At 53.0% G+C, this 19,725-nt stretch overlaps 1 protein-coding gene across 1 annotated transcript in view; it reads right to left on the bottom strand.

Moving 5' to 3' along the window:
* Positions 1-19,719, bottom strand: part of LOC144677786 (chromodomain-helicase-DNA-binding protein 8-like) — a gene marked incomplete at its 3' end in the record, with an annotated part of 29,812 nt that extends 10,093 nt beyond the window's left edge. Inside the window, 10 exon segments of the mRNA XM_078537807.1 lie at positions 1,113-1,250; positions 7,281-7,364; positions 7,980-8,097; positions 9,343-9,398; positions 12,351-12,419; positions 12,900-13,061; positions 14,258-14,375; positions 15,830-16,179; positions 18,085-18,480; positions 19,508-19,719. Of these exon segments, the coding sequence (XP_078393933.1) occupies positions 1,113-1,250; positions 7,281-7,364; positions 7,980-8,097; positions 9,343-9,398; positions 12,351-12,419; positions 12,900-13,061; positions 14,258-14,375; positions 15,830-16,179; positions 18,085-18,408 (1,419 nt within the window).
* Between the last annotated feature and the right edge of the window lie 6 nt (positions 19,720-19,725).

Raw genomic sequence — 19,725 nt, 5'->3', positions numbered from 1 at the left:
CCAGCCTGTTACACAGGAACAGGAGGAGGCCATTCAGCCCCCTCCTCGAGCCTGTTACACAGGAACAGGAGGCCAACATTCAGCCCCTCCTCGAGCCTGTGACATAGGAACAGGAGGCGACCATTCAGCCCCTTCCTCCAGCCGGTGACCTTTCTCCAGCCTGGGACACAGAAACAGGAGGAGACCGTTCAGCACCCCCACACGCACCCTCCCTCCCTCCCCCCCTCACTTTGACGCTGTTACACAGAAACAGGAGGAGGCCACACTCAGCTGTTCGAGTCTGGTGCACAGGAGCATCGGTGGCCAATCAAACCCCTTCATCCTGTAGCACCATTTAAATTAGATCGTGGGTGATCTGTATCTTAACCCCCAATGAACTGCCTTTACTTCATACCCCTCAATCCCCGAACCCAACACACACACCTCAGTCTCCAGAGCCGCAACTGAACGCCAGCGTCCAGGGCTTTTTTAGATGGAGGGCGGGGAGCGTGTTCCAGACTTCCACTTCCCTTAGAGAGAGAGTGAAGAAATGCTCCCCTCACATCACCTTTGAGCGGCTCGGATCGAATTTTAAAAGGTTCTGCCCCCACCTTGCTCTGGACTCCCCCACAAACGCCGCTCTGCCAGGAGAACTAGTTTCTCTCTACCAAACCCGGTCAAACCCTTTAATCACTTTCAGCGGCTCGATCAGATCACCCCCCCACCCCCTACCTTGGTCTTCCGCGCTCAATGGGAACGCAAGCCAGGTCTGTGTAACCTCCCCCGCTTTATTTACCATTCTGCTGAGTCCCCGCTGCACCCCCTCCCTCCAAGGTCACCTTCTCCTTCCAGAGAGCCGGGAGCCCCCAGAGTCAGGAGCCCAGCAACACCTGCAGGCATCAGTCTCAGGGATTCATCTCCAACTTCCCCCCCACCCCCACCTTTCTTTTGCCGCACCCACCACGTTCACAGGGAGAACATTCCCCCCCACCCTCTCCAACCTTGCTTGGGGGGAGGGGGGGGGGGAAGAAGGCAACGCGATGCCCTCTGTGCCCTCAGCCCTGACAGGTATTCGGCTGCGGAGTGGGTCCCCGCTACGACAGTCGGGAGGCGGAGATCCGCCGGTCACTCACCACGTGGCCCAGTTTGGGCTTCCGGGCCTGCAGCCTCTCAAACTCCTCGATCTTGGCCTCGTCCACGTCCTCCTTCAGCTCCCAGGTGCTGTCCTCGTAGGGCAAGGAGCACCACTTCACCAGGTAATAGACCACGGGCTGTGGAGAGAACGCGCAGTTACAGACACTGCGTTGTTCAGAGCGGGCGGGAGGGCTGGAGGGTTTAACCCTGAACTACCACAGAGCCGCGAGTCTGAGAACCATCGTCGAGATTGGCAAATACCTCACCCTCCATCTGGACAGGAAAAGCAGCCATTGTGTGGACAGCAGGACCTGACCCACCGACAGTGCGGCGCTCTCTCAGCACTGATCCTCCGACAGTGCGGCTCTCCCTCAGCACCGACCCTCCGACAGTGCGGCGCTCCCTCAACGCCGATCCTCCGACAGTGCGGCTCTCCCTCAGCGCCGACCCGCCGACAGCGCAGCTCTCCCTCAGCGCCGACCCGCCGACAGCGCGGCGCTCCCTCAGCGCCGACCCTCCGACAGCGCGGCGCTCCCTCAGCGCCGACAGCGCGGCGCTCCCTCAGCGCCGACCCGCCGACAGTGCTGCTCTCCCTCAGCGCCGACCCGCCGACAGTGCGGCTCTCCCTCAGCACTGACCCTCCGACAAGTGCAACGCTCCCTCAGTTTGGCACCGGGAAGAGTGTGGCTGGATTATGAGGCATCGAGGCCTGGGATGGGGATCGACAGTGAGTTGTGAGCCAATCCCACCGAGCCGAACAGACAGGGGTAGAGGGGAACAACTAACTAGAGGAGCCAACTGCAGCAAGAAACAGCTCGGGAGGAGTGGGCTACTTAACGTTTGAACCAACATCAGCAGAATGAAAAGGCAACTGCTCCAAGAATGGCTCCTGCTCTCGCGCCACCGAGCGCAAAGGGTGACGTTAGGGGGACACATGACTATGACAAGCCGCCAGGCACCAATGCACTTCTCTCAGACACCTCCTTTCTCATTAGAAGGTTAAAAACAACTTGCACGCTCTTACCGTTTGCAGTTGCAAGTCACACACGTACCCAGGTCGACAAGGAAAAGTCATCGGGCGCGTGCGGGGAAAACCCATCCGTTCCTTCCAGCCTGCCCCACTCTCAGCTGTCCCGACTCGTGCGTCTCGCGCGCGCACACACACACACACACACACACCAGAATCGTCCACGGGTTCAGGACCGCGGACGGTACCTGTGCCAGGCGCTATCGGCTGGTCGTCTGGTGTCCGCTGGTTCCTCCGGGTCATGTCGCTGCCGGTCCTTTGTTGGGTAGAGGGTGGCGGGCGGGGGGTGGAAAACGATTGACTGCCGGGACTGATAGGCCATTCAGTCCCTCGCGCGGTGGGCAAACTCTTAGCAGCTGGCTCGATCCGAGCGAGGGCCCGGTCCGTCAGGCCCAACGCAACGACTGGGGGGTGGGGGTCGATGACTTCCAGAACACGCTGTGTGTGCTGTTGCTTCTCGCTGACTCTGGAAGGTTCCGTGTCCTCAACTTTCCTCTAAAAGGGGGACGCAGCCCTCGACAGCAGGTCAGCAACGCGCATCCGCTTCTCCATCGCGGCCCAATGACGTCTCTGCGAACCAAGTAACCCTCCTCGGCAGGCCACTTCGGAGCGGGTGGTTTCGAGAAAGATGCCGCGAAGCGGTCTGCGGTCAGACTCAACCCCGTCGCCTTCGCCCTCCCCAAAACAGGTACCGATTAAAACGTTCACAAACGCTAGCCGGGGGCCTGCACGCGCTGGAGCAGCGGCTGGGGACCAATATCCTCGCAGGGGGCATTCACTGGTACTGTGTGGGGGGGGGAGGGTTTAAACTGGAGTGGCAGGGGGATGGGAACCTAAGCGGGCAGACACGAGAGAAGGAAACAAAGGTAGAAACGTGAGGCAGAAAAGTAATAAGGAAGCGTTGAAGGGTCAAGTCACGAGGGGGACACAAGTTCAAGGTGAGGGGCAGGAGGTTTAGAGGGGGGGAATGTGAGGAAACACTTTTTTTACCCAGAGGGTGGTGAGGGTCTGGAATGCGCTGCCTGGGAGGGTGGTGGAGGTGGGTTAGCCTCACATCCTTTAAAAAAAATACCTGGATGAGCACTTGGCTCATAGCCTTGAATGTTATGACATGCCAAGTGCTGGTCAATGGGGTTAGGTAGGTAGGTCAGGCGTTTCTCATGTGTCGGTGCAGACTCGATGGGCCGAAGGGCCTCTTCTGCACCGCGAGATTCTGTGAAAGTGGAGGGCAGAGGGAACAAGGGCTAGCAGCCAATAGGGCCACAGCACCAAAAAGGGGTGTAAAAATGCTACAAAGGCAAGTCTAAAGGCTCTGTATCTGAATGCACGGAGCATGCGCAATAAGGTAGACGAATTAACAGCACAAAGAGACGTAAACGGGTACGATATGATTGCGATGGCTGCAGGGTGACCAAGGCTGGGGACTGAATACCCAAGAGTACTCAACATTTAGGCTGGACAGGCAAAAAGGAAATGGAAAAGGAGGTGGGGCGGCGTCGTTAACTCAGGATGGAATCAGTGCGATAGTGAAGAGGGGATATTGGCTCAGAAAATCTAGATGTACAAGCAGTCCGGGTGGAGCTACAAGGGGAGGGAAACATTAGTGGGAGTTGTCTATAGGCCTCCAAACAGCAGGGGGTAAGGTAGGGGACGACATTAAACAGGAAATTAGAGAGGCATGTAACAAGGGTGCTACAGTAATCATGGGTGACTCTAATCTACAGATAGACTGGGCAAATTAGCAATAATACTGTGGTGGATGAATTCCTGGAGTGTGTACGAGATGGTTTTTTTTAGACCAGTGTATCGAGGAACCAGCTCGGGGTCAGGCTATCCTAGACTCGGTTTTGTGCAATGAGAAGGGGTTAATGTATAATCTTGTTGTGCGGGGTCCTTTAGGGAAGAGTGATCATAACATGATAAGAGTCCTCCATCAGGTTGGAAAGTGAAGCAGTCCGATCTGAAACTGGGTTCCTAAATCTTAACAAAGGGAAACTACGAAAGTACGAGGTGTGAGTTGGCAAAGGCAGATTGGGAAACTTCAATAACAGACACGACAGTGGATCAGCAGCGGCTAATATTTAAGGAACGGAATGTACGCATTGCGACAGTTATACGTTCCTGTCTGTTGCAAAAACACAACAGGAAAAGTGACCCAACCGTGGCTAACAAAAGAAATTAAGGATAGTATCAGGTTCAAAGAGGAGTCATATAAAGTTCCTAGAAATAAAGCAGCAAGCCTGAGGATCGGGAGTAGTTTAGAATTCAGCAAAGGAGGACCAAGAGATTGATTAAGAGGGGAAAAATAAAGTCTGAGAGTAAACTTGCAAGGAACGCAGAAGAGGGGTGTAAAAGCTTCTATAGTTATGTAAAAAGAAAAAGATTGGTGAAGACAAATGCAGATCCCTTACAGTCAGAAACAGGAGAATTTATCACAGAGAACAAGGAAGTGGCAGAGCAATTAACCAACTACTTTAGTTCTGTCTTCACAGAAGAAGGCACAAATAACTTCCCAGGAATACTAGGGAACCGAGGGTCGAGTGAGGAGGAACGGAAGGAAATTAGTATTAGTGAAAACCACAGCGCTGGAGAAATTAATGGGGACTGAAGGCCGATAAATCCCCAGGGCCCGATAATCTACGCCCCAGGCTACTAAAGGTGGTGGTCATGGAGGTAGTGGATACTTTGGTTATCACCTTCCAGAATCTACCGAATTTTGGAACAGTCCAGGCAAGATTGGAGGGAAGCAAATTTAACCCCACTATTTAAAAAAGATGGGAAATAAAACAGGGAATTCCAGGCCAGTGAGCTAAACATCAGGGGTAGGGAAAATGCTAGAGTCTATTATAAAAGGGTGTGATAACAGGGCACTTAGAAAACATCAACGGGATTAGACAAAGTCAACAGGAATTAATAAAAAGGGAAATCATGTTTGACAAACTTACTGGAGTTTTTTGAGGATGTAACTAGCAGAGTAGATAAGGGAGAACCAGTGGATGTGGTGTATTTGGATTTTCAGAAAGATTTTGATAAAGTCCCACATAAGAGGTTAGTGGGTAAAATTAAAGCACATGGGATTGGGAGTAATATATTGGCAGGGATCGAGAATTGGTCAGCAGACAGGAAACCGAGAGTAGGAATAAATGGGTCTTTTTCGGAATGGCAGACGGTGACTAGTGGGGTACCGCAGGGATCAGGGCTTGGGCCCCCAGCTATTCACAATATATATCAATGATTTGGATGAGGGAACCAAATGTCCTATTTCCAAGTTTGCTGACGACACAAAACTAGGTGGGAATGTGAGCGATGAGGAGGGTGTTAAGAGGCTTCAAGGCGATTTAGACAGGTTGAGTGAGTGGGCAAATACATGGCGGATGCAGTGTAATGTGGATAAGTGTGAAGTTATCCACTTTGATAGGAAAAACAGAATGGCAGAGTATTATTTAAATGGTGATAGATTGAGAAATGTTGATGTTCAAAGGGACCTGGGTGTCCTTGTACACCAGTCGCTAAAAGCAAGCAGGCAGGTGCAGCAGGCAGTGAAGGCGGCAAATGGTATGTTGGTCTTCATTGCGAGAGGACTTGAGTACAAGAGCAAGGATGTCTTACTGCAGCTGTACAGGGGCCTCGGTGAGACCACGCCTGGAGTATCGTGCGCAGTTTTGGTCTCCTTACCCAAGAAAGAATGTACTTGCCATAGAGGGAGGGCAGCAAAGGTTCACCAGACTGATTCCTGGGATGGCAGGATTGTCGTATGAGGAGAGATTGGGTCGACTGGGCCCTGTATTCACTGGAGTTTAGAAGAATGAGAGGAGATCTCACTGACACGTATAAAATTCTGACAGGGATGGACAGACTGGATGCAGGGACGATATTTCCTCTGGCTGGGGGTGGGAGGGCTCTAGAACAAGGGGGGTCACAATCTCAGGACTGAGACGAGGAGAAACTTCACTCAGAGGGTGACGAACCTGTGGAATTCTCTACTACACAGGGCTGCGGAGGCCAAGTCACTGAATACATTTAAAGGAAGTGGATAGATTTCTAGACTCAAGGCATCAAGGGGGTATGGGGAGAGAGAGCAGGAGTGCGGCGTGGAGATAGGAGGATCAGCCACGGTCACATGGAATGGCAGAGCAGGCTCGAAGGGCCGAATGGCCTACTCTTGCTTCTAATGTTTCTTTTCCAACGCGTGCGTGGGGCGTCGTTCAGTTAACGCCCTGGACGCGAATACCAACGGATTTCCCTCGCTGCGAGAGGGCTGCTCCGAGTCCCGTTTCACCGGCATCAGACCGCAGGATGACTTCATCGTTATCACAGCACCTCGGCACTGGGGCTGTCTGTCGTCACTCGCTGTTTGATGCCAGTGAAATCTGCTTGCTCTGTGTCGCGTTCTTGAGAGACGATCCTATTTGATCGGATCGTCGGTCAGTTGTTCAAACCCAAGGTTCAGCCAGGCGTCTCAGTGCTCAGTCACATACAGACCAATATTCTCCCCCTGCCCTCTTCCTGAGCTCTGGAGTTGAACATGTAGCGTTCGGTTATAACGCAGAAGTCAAAGAGGGTTTCCAAGCCCTCCAAATTTTCACAAGACTGGCTCTTCTGCTCCTCAGCGAGGACTGAGGTGCAGTAAGGCTTACAGCACTCTCTCCTCAGCACCGAGAACAGAGCCGCTACTCTTATCTGTTCAGGTTTTTTCGGTTAACTCTGTGCCGTTTGACAGGAAGAATTTCCAATTCGTTCTCAACCCTACCTTCGACTCCACAGGAGCGGGTACTAGAATACCCAAAGCCATACTGACTCGCCCAGCAGTCAGGGTCCTGTACAACGTCGCAGGCTGAGGTTTTAATGATTCTCTGCTGCCGCTGCGGGCTCTCTTACAGCTCTCAAAATGCACTCAATTCCACCTGCACACTCCTGACACCAGGCTCCCAAGGGGTGGCTCAAATGGCTTCCGTTCTCAAGCCGTTACACACAAAGGAGGACATCAGAGGTCACATGATGATCGCAAGCCACAGTGACCAAATAGTCACCGTCCATCGCTCAGCACCCTGACCTTTTACAGGCTGCAGTTTCCCCCCCGACCGCTTTCCCACCCTGAATCACCCCAGCTGCCCAGTGTCCTGAGCACAGGCCACCTTACCTCCCCGTTATCCTTGTCCACGCTGTGCGATTCCTCCAGCAGCCGGTCAACCTCAATGTAGTCCGGGTTGAAGAGGTCCTCGTCCTGCAGGCAGAGGGTGGCGGGTGAGAGGGAGAGTGCGTTATAACCCAGTCTTTTGATCAGAGTGTGTGTACATCACCGCGTGTTCATTGAGTGTGTGTGTGCGCGTGGTCTGTGTGTGTGTGCGTGTGCGAGAGAGAGAGCGCAAGCGGGAAAAATTGAGACAATGAATTACAACTGAGGGTCTATTAACGAGGGTGGGTTGTGAGACCAGGGAGAGAGAGAGAGAGAGAGAGAGAGAGAGAGAGAGAGAGAGAGAGAGAGAGAGAGAGATAACAGAGTCTTGTACTGAAGGTGGGCTGTGTCTGTGCACACTTATCGACAAGAGTGAGTGAGAGGCAGAGAATTATAACCGAGAGTCCATCACGGAGGGTGGATTGTGATAGTGCGTTACGACCAAGCGACACGAGAGGGGAAATGGTAACAGAATTTTAATGGAAGTGGGGTGCTTAACAGAGAGTGCATCATAACAGAGCGTGGCAGCCGGACCCTTGTATTGAGGGTGAGATTCATAGTAACATGGACATTGGGCAGCTGAGTGGGGCAGTCGGAGTCCCATGGGCACTGGAGGGGGCAAGGGTAGTCGGGGTGTCACACGGGCACTGGACAAAGACCCACCTCATGGAAAATGTGCCTCATCTGCGCCATCTTGGCCTTGAAGCGTTTGATCTTCTGATGAATGCGTTTGTCCTTCTCGAGCTGCTGCAGAGTGGCCCACTCACAGTGCAGGTAGGAGCTACAATAGGAAAAAAATCACACAATGTCAGCGTGGAGAGAGCGGGAGGGGGGGAGAGAGAGAGAGAGAAAAAAAGAGAGAGAGAGAAAAAGAGAGAGAGGGAGAGAGAGAGAGAGAGAGAGAGAGAGAGAGAGAGAAATAGAGAGAGGGAGAAATAGAGAGAGGGAGAAATAGAGAGAGGGAGAGAGAGAGAGAAAAATAGAGAGAGGGAGAGAGAGAGAGAAAAATAGAGAGAGGGAGAGAGAGAAAGAAAAATAGAGAGAGGGAGAGAGAGAGAGAAAATAGAGAGGGAGAGAGAAAAAAATAGAGAGAGGGAGAGAGAGAGAAAAATAGAGAGGGGGAGAGAGAGAGAAAAATAGAGAGGGGGAGAGAGAGAGAAAAATAGAGAGGGGGAGAGAGAGAGAAAAATAGAGAGGGGGAGAGAGAGAGAAAAATAGAGAGGGGGAGAGAGAGAGAAAAATAGAGAGGGGGAGAGAGAGAGAAAAATAGAGGGGGAGAGAGAGAGAAAAATAGAGAGGGGGAGAGAGAGAGAAAAATAGAGAGAGGGAGAGAGAGAGAAAAATAGAGAGAGGGAGAGAGAGAAAGAAAAATAGAGAGAGGGAGAGAGAGAAAGAAAAATAGAGAGAGGGAGAGAGAGAAAGAAAAATAGAGAGAGAAAGAAAAATAGAGAGAGAAAGAAAAATAGAGAGAGAAAGAAAAATAGAGAGAGGGAGAGAGAGAAAGAAAAATAGAGAGGGGGAGAGAGAGAAAGAAAAATAGAGAGAGGGAGAGAGAGAAAGAAAAATAGAGAGAGGGAGAGAGAGAAAGAAAAATAGAGAGGGAGAGAGAGAGAAAAATAGAGAGGGAGAGAGAGAGAGAGAAAAATAGAGAGAGGGAGAGAGAGAAAGAAAAATAGAGAGAGGGAGAGAGAGAAAGAAAAATAGAGAGAGGGAGAGAGAGAAAGAAAAATAGAGAGGGAGAGAGAGAAAGAAAAATAGAGAGAGGGAGAGAGAGAAAGAAAAATAGAGAGGGAGAGAGAGAAAGAAAAATAGAGAGAGAAAGAAAAATAGAAAGAGGGAGAGAGAGAAAGAAAAATAGAGAGAGGGAGAGAGAGAAAGAAAAATAGAGGGAGAGAGAGAGAAAAATAGAGAGGGAGAGAGAGAGAAAGAAAAAGAGAGAGAGGGAGAGAGAGAAAGAAAAATAGAGAGAGGGAGAGAGAGAAAGAAAAATAGAGAGAGGGAGAGGAACGAAGAGGGTTTGACTTACTAGTTTTTGTACTTAACGTAGAACTCCTCTATTTCCATATACTGCCCAGGGTACATCTGTGGTAAACAAAGGGTTAAACAGCGTTAAGAGTTAACAGGGAACTCGCCTGTGACTCGTGTGTTCGGGCTGGGGTGGGGGTGCGGGGGGAAGAGACCAGGGAGGGGAGGACAAACGACACAGGCCATCACGCGCCAATCGGATGCTCCTCGCCCACAGGCCGAAGCTTAAAAGACGCGTTAAAAGATCCTCACCTCTCGGTGGAACCATCGAGCTCCGAGTGAATCCAAGCTTGCGTTGAGGTGATGGTTAGTTTAGATGGCCTCAAGAGCGGACGAGGCGTCCACCTTAGCAGCAAAATAATACATCAAGAACATGCCACACCACACCTACCCTGCCCATTGCATCATCAGCAATGCCATGGTGGGGGAGGTGGCGTGCTAAGGCCACTTGAGAAACAAAGAAAATAGGAGCGGGAGGAGGCCATTCGGCCCTTCCAGCCTGCTTCCCCCCATTCATCATGATCATGGCTGGTCATCCAACTCAATATCCTGCTCCCGCTTTCTCCCCATACCCTTTGATGCCTTTCGCCCCCAAGAGCCATATCCAACTCCTTCTTGAAAACACACAATGTTTTGGTCTCAACTACTCTCCGTGGTAGTGAATTCCACAGGCTCCCCGCTCTCCGGGTGAAGACATTTCTCCTCATCTCAGTCCTAAATGGTCTACCCCGTATCCTCAGACTGTGACCCCCTGGTTCTGGACTCCCCACCACCACCATCGGGAACATCCTTCTTGCATCTACCCTGTCTAGTCCTGTTAGAATTTTATAGGTTTCTATGAGATCCCCCCCCCCTCATTCTCCAGCGAATATAATCCTCACCGACTCGATCTCTCCTCATGTGTCAGTCCCGCCATCCCAGGAATCAGTCGGGTAAACCTTCGCTGCTCTCCCTCTATAGCAAGAACATCCTTCCTCAGATAAGGAGACCAAAACTGCACACACAATATTCCAGGTGTGGTCTCACCAAGGTCCCAAAAACGCCACTTGCTTTTTGTTTGAAAACAGATGGAAAAGAATGTTTGGCAGGGGAGGGCTCAGGTAAGAGAGAAAGAAGGCTGCACACAAGCAAGAGTATTATTCCCAGCCGAAAGGGTATGTTTGGATAATTCTCCTGACAATCGCCTCTGCAGCCAGTACTGGGTGACTGGGATTGGTTTCACGCTTATGATGGGTGTCGTGTTCCTATCGTCCACTTTTTTTCTGGAAAAAATTACCCGACCTTTAATCACAGAATCTCTCAGTGCAGAAGTGGCCCTTCGGCCCATCGAGTCTGCACCGACACGTGAGAAACACCTGACCTACCTCCCTAATCCCATTTACCAGCACTTGGCCCCATAGCCTTGAATGTTTATGAGGTGCCAAGTGCTCATCCAGGTACTTTTTAAAGGATGTGAGGCAACCCGCCTCCACCACCCTCCCAGGCAGCGCATTCCAGACCCTCACCACCCTCTGGGTAAAAAAGCTTTTCCTCACATCCCCCCTAAACCTCCTGCCCCTCACCTTGAACTTATGTCCCCCTCGTGACTGACCCTTCAACTAAGGGGGGAACAGCTGCTCCCTATCCTCCTTGTCCATGCCCCTCATCATCTTGTACACCTCGATCAGGTCGCCCCCTCAGTCTTCTCTGCTCCAACAAAAACAACTCAAGTCTTATCCAAACCTCTCTTCGTAACCTAAATGTTTCATCCCCAGGCAACATCCTGGTGAATCCCCCTTTATCGGGAGACATTGCCGTGGTTTCCGGACACGAGTTCTGTTTGTTCAACGGGAACTTTCACAAACAAAAGGGAATTGGATAAATACTTCAAGGGGAAAAGATCGCTGACTGTGGGGGAAAAAAGGGTGGCTTACTCCGGCTCCTGGTTTGTAAGCTGGGATAATGTTTTTAAGGCCGAGTTAGATGGGTTCTTACCTGACGAGGGGGGGGGGGTCAAAGGCTGCAGAGGTAGGAAGGAAAGCGGAGTTGCGCCCACAATCCAATCAGCCACCATCTTACTGAATGGCGGAGTAGGACTTGAGGGGCCGAATGGCCTACTCCTGTTCTGTAATTCCCGATGGTCGTACAATGGAAAGAGTGGGAAGCTGCGGCGCTGAGGGATTTGGGGGTCCTCGTGCATGAACCCCAAAAAAGCTAACAGACAAGTTCAGCAGGTAACAGGGAAGGGAAATGGAATGTTGGCCTTTATTTCAAAGGGAATGGAGTATAAAAATAGGGAAGTCTCGCTAAAACTATACAAGGCACTGGTTAGACCACACCTAGAATACTGTGAACAGTTTTGGTCCCCTTATCTAAGGAAAGATATCCTGGCATTGGAGGCAGCCCAGAGAAGGTTCACTAGGTTGATCCCGGGGATGGTGGGATTTTCTTATGAGGAGAGGTTGAGTAGGTTGGGCCTGTACTCATTGGAGTTTAGAAGAATGAGAGGCGACCTTATTGAAACATATAAGATTCTTAGGGGGTTTGACAGGGGAGATGCTGAGAGGTTGTTTCCCCTTATGGGAGAGTCTAGGGACCAGAGGGTATAATCTCAGAGTAAGGGGTCGCCCATTTAAGACAGAGATGAGGAGGAATTTCTTCTCTCAGAGGGTAGTGAATGTGTGGAATTCTTTACCGCAGAGGGCTGTAGAGGTTGGGTCATTAGGTATATTCAAGGCTGAGATAGACAGATTTTTAATCAGTCACGGAATCAAGGGCTATGGGGAAAAGGCAGGAAAGCGGAGTTGAGGATTATCAGATCAGCCACAATCTCATTGAATGGAGGAGCAGACTCGATGGGCCGAATGGCCTACTTCTGCTCCTAGGCCTCATGGGAGTGGGGCTGACTGGAGGGCACCATCCAAGAGCGTGTGGGCCGAATGGCCCCCTTCGGTGCAGCCTCTGCCGACTTCATACTTCGCTCCCAAACCCGCCCCCCAACCCAGCTCGGTGGAGAGGAGACACACCTACCTCTTTCTTAGCCACTCGGAACGACAGTATCTTATCCACAATCGCAGCGTCCTCCTCGCTGGGGTTTTCCTACGAGAAAGGATCGAGAGAGAGAGAGAGAGACCGTAAAAAGGTGGGACTCCCAGCATACGTGGTCCCACTACCACTCCCACCACCAGGGACAAACACCTTCCCCTGCCCAGCACTGGTCTGGGGAGTGGGGAGAAAAGAGGTGACGCCGGTCAAGATGTGGGGACCTCACATAACTCCACGTTCAATAATCCTGCGATATCTTCCCCACCCAATCCCATCCCATCCTTGGCTTACGGAGAGCTGGGGAAAGCTGGGCAGACTATGGGGTGCGGACCCCTTCAGGACTGCCACTCCCCAAGGCTGGGTTGTTTCCGATGAGCCAGCTCAAAACGCAAAGTCTCTGCCCCCAACAAATTTGTTGGGACAGGTGGACAATGGGGTGCACCAATTGAGGGCGTCTCACAGGTGAAGAGCTCCTCGCTTTAGAAGGTATACAGCCGCCAAGGCCCCTCCCCAGGGAAGCTCGGCCACACACACTCACCACAAACGCATGGTCTGCAGGCTGGCATCCACGTCGACAATGGCCGGGATTTTCACAGGGCCCGTGACGTCCACCTCTTCATCCTCATCGTCGGTGATCTTCAGGTCCAGGTCCTCAGTGTACTTCTTCCTCTTGACCTGTCTATTGGAGCGTCTCTTCTGGGAGCAAGAGAGAGATGTAAAGTCTGACGCGGGAGGAGAGCGCACGAGGGTGTGGCGGGGAGAGAGCGAGAGAGAGCGAGAGAGAGCGAGAGAGAGCGAGAGAGAGCGAGAGAGAGCGAGAGAGAGGAGAGAGGAGAGAGAGCGAGAGAGAGCGAGAGAGAGAGCGAGAGAGAGCGAGAGAGAGCGAGAGAGAGCGAGAGAGAGCGAGAGAGAGCGAGAGAGAGCGAGAGAGAGCGAGAGAGAGCGAGAGAGAGCGAGAGAGAGCGAGAGAGAGCGAGAGAGAGCGAGAGAGAGCGAGAGAGAGCGAGAGAGAGCGAGAGAGAGCGAGAGAGAGCCGAGAGAGAGCCGAGAGAGAGCCGAGAGAGAGCCGAGAGAGAGCCGAGAGAGAGCCGAGAGAGAGCCGAGAGAGAGCCGAGAGAGAGCCGAGAGAGAGCCGAGAGGGAGCCGAGAGGGAGCCGAGAGGGAGGCGAGAGGGAGGGAGAGGGAGGGAGAGGGAGGGAGAGGGAGGGGAGAGGGAGGGAGAGGGAGGGAGAGGGAGGGAGAGGGAGGGAGAGGGAGGGAGAGGGAGAGAGAGGGAGAGAGAGGGAGAGAGAGGGAGAGAGAGGGAGAGAGAGGGAGAGAGAGGGAGAGAGAGGGAGAGAGAGGGAGAGAGAGGGAGAGAGAGGGAGAGAGAGGGAGAGAGAGGGAGAGAGAGGGAGAGAGAGGGAGAGAGAGGGAGAGAGAGGGAGAGAGGGAGAGAGAGGGAGAGAGAGGGAGAGAGAGGGAGAGAGAGGGAGAGAGAGGGAGAGAGAGGGAGAGAGAGGGAGAGAGAGGGAGAGAGAGGGAGAGAGAGGGAGAGAGAGGGAGAGAGAGGGAGAGAGAGGGAGAGAGAGGGAGAGAGGGAGAGAGAGGGAGAGGGGAGGGAGAGAGAGGGGAGAGGAGAGGGAGAGGAGGAGAGAGGAGAGAGAGAGAGGAGAGAGGGAGAGGAGAGGAGAGAGAGAGAGAGAGGGAGAGAGGAGAGAGAGAGGAGAGAGAGAGGAGAGAGAGAGGAGAGAGAGGAGAGAGAGAGGGAGAGAGGGAGAGAGGGAGAGAGAGGGAGAGGGGAGGGAGGAGAGGGGGAGGAGAGAGGGAGGAGGAGAGAGAGAGAGAGAGAGAGAGCCGAGGGAGGCTGGAATCTAATCAAGGCACATTACTGATCCTGACTTCACACCCACCTGAGTGGCACTTTCATCATCATCCTTGGAGGAGTGCGCTGGAGAACGCTCCACATCAGAATTCTCCTCCGATGATCCCATCTTTTTCCTCTTCTTCCCGATCACAGGCGTGATTGTGCTGAACAAGACAGGCACAGAATTCAGCGCAAGGGCTCCTCAGTCCACGTCCCACCTCCCGAGCTAACCTGGACCCACTTACCACGACTGTCCGAGAGTTAAGAGCTGGCTGGTCTCCACACCTCCCACAGCTCACGCGGAGCAGTTCATGGCTAACACGCGGCCAGTGGAGGGCCTGCTGTACTTCTAGCCTGGGGCAAAAACCAAGATGCCCAGGGCAGTGTGCAGCTGTAGTTTGGGTGGGTCAGGGGGGCTGGAGGGATGATCTTCAGTGGGAGGATGAGGGGACGAGAGGGACGGTGTTCAACGGGAGGATTAAGGAGCCGGAGGGGTGGTCTACAATGGGAGGATTAAGGGACCAGGGGGATGGGTCTTCTATGAAGGGAATAGGGGGCTGAGAACATAAGAAATAGGAACAGGATCAAGGGATTAAAGGAAAAGAGGGATGGTTTTCGGCAGGAGAGTTCGGGGGCTGGAGGGATGGTCTTCGACAGGAGGATTCGGGGGCTGGAGGGATGGTCTTCGACAGGAGGATTCGGGGGCTGGAGGGATGGTCTTCGACATGAGGATTCGGGGGCTGGAGGGATGGTCTTCGATATGAGGATTCGGGGGCTGGAGGGATGGTCTTCGACATGAGGACTCGGGGGCTGGAGGGATGGTCTTCGACATGAGGATTCGGGGGCTGGAAGGATGGTCTTCGACATGAGGACTCGGGGGCTGGAAGGATGGTCTTCGACATGAGGACTCGGGGGCTGGAGGGATGGTCTTCGACATGAGGATTCGGGGGCTGGAAGGATGGTCTTCGACATGAGGACTCGGGGGCTGGAGGGATGGTCTTCGACATGAGGATTCGGGGGCTGGAAGGATGGTCTTCGACATGAGGACTCGGGGGCTGGAGGGATGGTCTTTGCCATGAGGATTAGGGGACTGGAGGGATGGGTCTTCGACAGGAGGATTAGGGGACTGAGGGATGGTCTTCGACATGAGGATTCGGGGACTGGAGGGATGGTCTTCGACAGGAGGATTCGGGGGCTGGAGGGATGGTCTTCGACAGGAGGATTCGGGGGCTGGAGGGATGGTCTTCGACATGAGGATTCGGGGGCTGGAGGGATGGTCTTCGACAGGAGGATTCGGGGGCTGGAGGGATGGTCTTCGACAGGAGGGTTCGGGGGCTGGAGGGATTGTCTTCAATGGGAGGGTTCGGGGCTGAATGCAAGTCCAAAACCACAACCCCCAACACTCCAAATCCACTCTCCCCCTCGCTCACGAAAAATCCACCCCCTTGACCCCCCACAACCATGACACTGCCGCCAACAATGGTCTTCCCCCAGCACCCGGCACCACTTGATTCCGTGGGGACCACTTGGCACGCACCCCATTCCACAGCCACTCAGGTTTGCCCACGTGTGGGGAGGGGGAAAGGGGTTAACGAGCAGCGCCGCCGTCGACACGAACCTGGGTTTCGACTTGCCCTTGGTTTTGGAGGAGGACGATGAGCCAGGCTTGGCGGAGGAACGCGACTTCTTGGCGTCCCCCTCCTTCGGGCGTGAGCTGCCCTTCTTCTTCTTGCGTTTCTCCTCGCCCTCGGCCCCCGAGGACCTGCCACTCAGCTCGTTGTGGGCCAGGACGCGCGGGATGTTCTGCTCGCCCCGCGCCTTGGCCCGGGCGATGGCCTCTGCCACGATGCGGTTGGCCTTCTCCTGCTTCTTCTGGTGCTCCAGCTTGCGCTGGTGCTCGCTTGCAACGCCCGTGACCTGGGCCGTCACCACCGAGAGAGTGGGCCCGGAGACCTGGGAGTGAGCCGGCTGCCCAAACAAACACAGCAAGATGTCAAGAGAGGAGCGTGAGTTACAGACTGGAATCTAATCGAGGGGTTCGGGGGGGTTTATATATAGAATAACAGATACCCGGGAGTGAGTTACAGACTGGAATCTAATCGAGGGGGTCGGGGTGGTTTATATATAGAATAACAGATACCCGGGAGTGAGTTACAGACTGGAATCTAATCGAGGGGTTCAGGATGGTTTATATATAGAATAACAGATACCCGGGGAGTGAGTTACAGACTGGAATCTAATCGAGGGGTTCGGGGTGGTTTATATATAGAATAACAGATACCCGGGAGTGAGTTACAGACTGGAATCTAATCGAGGGGGTCGGGGTGGTTTATATATAGAATAACAGATACCCGGGAGTGAGTTACAGACTGGAATCTAATCGAGGGGTTCGGGGTGGTTTATATATAGAATAACAGATACCCGGGAGTGAGTTACAGACTGGAATCTAATCGAGGGGTTCGGGGGGGTTTATATATAGAATAACAGATACCCGGGAGTGAGTTACAGACTGGAATCTAATCGAGGGGTTCGGAGAGCCAAAGACTCTCAACCTTCAGAAAACGATTCTCCTCATCTCTGTTTTAACTGAGTGACCCCTTATTTTTAAACAGTGACTCCCTCGTTCTCGATTCTCCCACAAGAGGAAACATCCTCTCCACATCCCACCCTGTCAAGACCCCCTCAGGATCTTAAAGGTTTCAATTCAGTCGCCTCTCACTCTTCTAAACTCCAGCGGATACAAGCCTAACCTGTCCGACCTTCCCTCATCAGACAACCTGCCCATTCCCGGTATTAGTCTGGTAAACATTCTCTGAACTGCTTACCACGCATTTACATCCTTCCTTAAATAAGGAGACCAATTCTGTGCACAGCACTCCAGATGTGGTCTCACCAGTGCCCTGTACAACTGAAGCAGAACCTCCCTAAATTTTATATTCAATTCCCCCTCACAATAAATGATAACGTTCTATTAGCTTTCCTAATGACCCCCTGTACCTGCAGACTAACCTTCTGTGATTCATGCACTAGGACACCCAGATCCCTCTGCACCTCAGAGCTCTGCAATCTCTCACCATTTAGATAATACGCTTCATACTAACCTTCTGTGATTCATGCACTAGGACACCCAGATCCCTCTGCAACTCAGAGCTCTGCAATCTCTCATCATTTAGATAACACGCTTCATACTAACCTTCTGTGATTCATGCACTAGGACACCCAGATCCCTCTGCACCTCAGAGCTCTGCAATCCCTCACCATTGAGATAACACGCTTCATACTAACCTTCTGTGATTCATGCACTAGGACACCCAGATCCCTCTGCACCTCAGAGCTCTGCAATCTCTCACCCTTTAGATAATACGCTTCATACTAACCTTCTGTGATTCATGCACTAGGACACCCAGATCCCTCTGCGCCTCAGAGCTCTGCAATCTCTCACCATTTAGATAATACGCTTCATACTAACCTGTGATTCACGCACTAGGACACCCAGATCCCTCTGCATAGTTTCTATTCCTCCTGCCAAAATGGACAATTTCACATTTTCCCCACTTCAAAGACCATTTGCCAGAACGTTGCCCTCTCACTCCATCTGGTCTACATCCTTTTGCAGCTTCCTTATGTCCTCTTCACGGCTCACATTTCTGCCTATCTTTGTCTCATCAGCAAATTTAGCGACCACGCCTTCTGTTCTTGAATCCAAACCATTTATACCAATTGCAAAAAATTCCTACAGGACAGCAGACACCCAGGGGTGAGTCAGAGGCTGGAATTTTGAGGCAAAAAGGCACCCCCCCACCATTTAGCAGCGCTGCCGCTGATCTCTTTAACCTCTGCCCTCAGACTCCCGCCACATCCCTCTCTGATTACCTGCTGCAGCGTGACCTGCAGGGGAACGGTGAGTCGCTGACTCTGCTGCGGCCGGAGTCCCTGGGCTTGTGTGACGACCTGGGCTGGTACGGCCTGGAGCTGCGGCTGAGGCTGCTGCTGCTGCGGCTGGCTTGCAGTGACGGTCATGGGCTGCTGCAGGATCATCTGGCAGGGCTGCAGCTTCTGCTGGGGGTTCTGCAGCTGCAGCTGGATGGTCACCACTTTGCCCGCCTGGCCCGGCAGCCCCTTGCCACCCTGCCCGTGCGCCAGGGCCGTGATCTGCTGGCCCTGGATCAGGATCTTGCCGGGGAGGGTCCTCATCATCACGTGGCGCTGGCCCGGCTGGTTAGACCCCGGCGGCTGCTGAAGCAACAGCGTGATCCGCTTGGGGTCGCCCTGGAAGGAAGCAAAGAGACAGCGGGCGTGAGGCAGTGTCGAGGGAGCTCTACTCGGTATCTAACCCCGTGCTGTACCTGTCCTGGGAGTGTTTGATGGAGACGGTGCAGAGGGAGCTTTACTCTGTATCTAACCCCGTGCTGTACCTGTCCTGGGAGTGTTTGATGGGGGACAGTGTAGAGTGAGCTTTACTCTGTATCTAACCCCGTGCTGTACCTGTCCTGGGAGTGTTTGATGGGGACGGTGTAGAGGGAGCTTTAATCTGTATCTAACCCCGTGCTGTGCCTGTCCTGGGAGTGTTTGATGGGGACGGTGTAGAGGGAGATTTACTCTGTATCTAACCCCGTGCTGTACCTGTCCTGGGAGTGTTTGATGGGGACAGTGTAGAGGGAGATTTACTCTGTATCTAACCCCGTGCTGTACCTGTCCTGGGAGTGTTTGATGGGGACGGTGTAGAGGGAGATTTACTCTGTATCTAACCCCGTGCTGTACCTGTCCTGGGAGTGTTTGATGGGGACAGTGTAGAGGGAGATTTACTCTGTATCTAACCCCGTGCTGTTCCTGTCCTGGGAGTGTTTGATGGGGACAGTGTAGAGGGAGCTTTACTCTGTATCTAACCCCGTGCTGTTCCTGTCCTGGGAGTGTTTGATGGGGACAGTGTAGAGGGAGCTTTACTCTGTATCTAACCCCGTGCTGTACCTGTCCTGGGAGTGTTTGATGGGGACAGTGTAGAGGGAGCTTTACTCTGTATCTAACCCCGAGCTGTACCTGTCCTGGGAGTGTTTGATGGGGACGGTGTAGAGGGAGATTTACTCTGTATCTATCACCTCCCTCCCAGTTCTGAAGAGGAGTTGTACGGACTCGAAACCTAAGCTGTTTCCCTCTCCACAGGTTCTGAATATTTCCAGCACACTCTGTCTTTATTTCAGCATCTGCAAGGCTCTGCGACTACGACAGCGCACGGGGAGCTTTACTGTGTGTGTGAGTGTGTGTGTGTGTGTGTGTGTGTAAGCGGTACGGTCCTTACCTGAGAGGCTGGCGAGGGTGCGATGGTCACATTGGGTTTGACCGTGGTCAGGGTGGCTGCGGTGAAGTTGCCCTGGCTTTGCTGAGCCGTGACGGGTTGGAGGAGGACCTGGTTGACGGGGGGCCCGTTGGTCTGGGCCACCTGGCCCTGGCCCGGGCTGGCGCTGGTGAAGACCGCATTGCCGGAGAGGTAAGACACGCCCTGGGTGCTGGCCAGCA

The sequence above is a fragment of the Cetorhinus maximus genome, unplaced genomic scaffold (assembly GCF_964194155.1).
Source record: "Cetorhinus maximus unplaced genomic scaffold, sCetMax3.hap1.1 HAP1_SCAFFOLD_3063, whole genome shotgun sequence".
Lineage (NCBI taxonomy): Eukaryota > Metazoa > Chordata > Chondrichthyes > Lamniformes > Cetorhinidae > Cetorhinus > Cetorhinus maximus.
The sequence above is the reverse complement of the archived record's forward strand: the minus strand, read 5'-3'. Positions and strand labels throughout refer to the sequence as shown.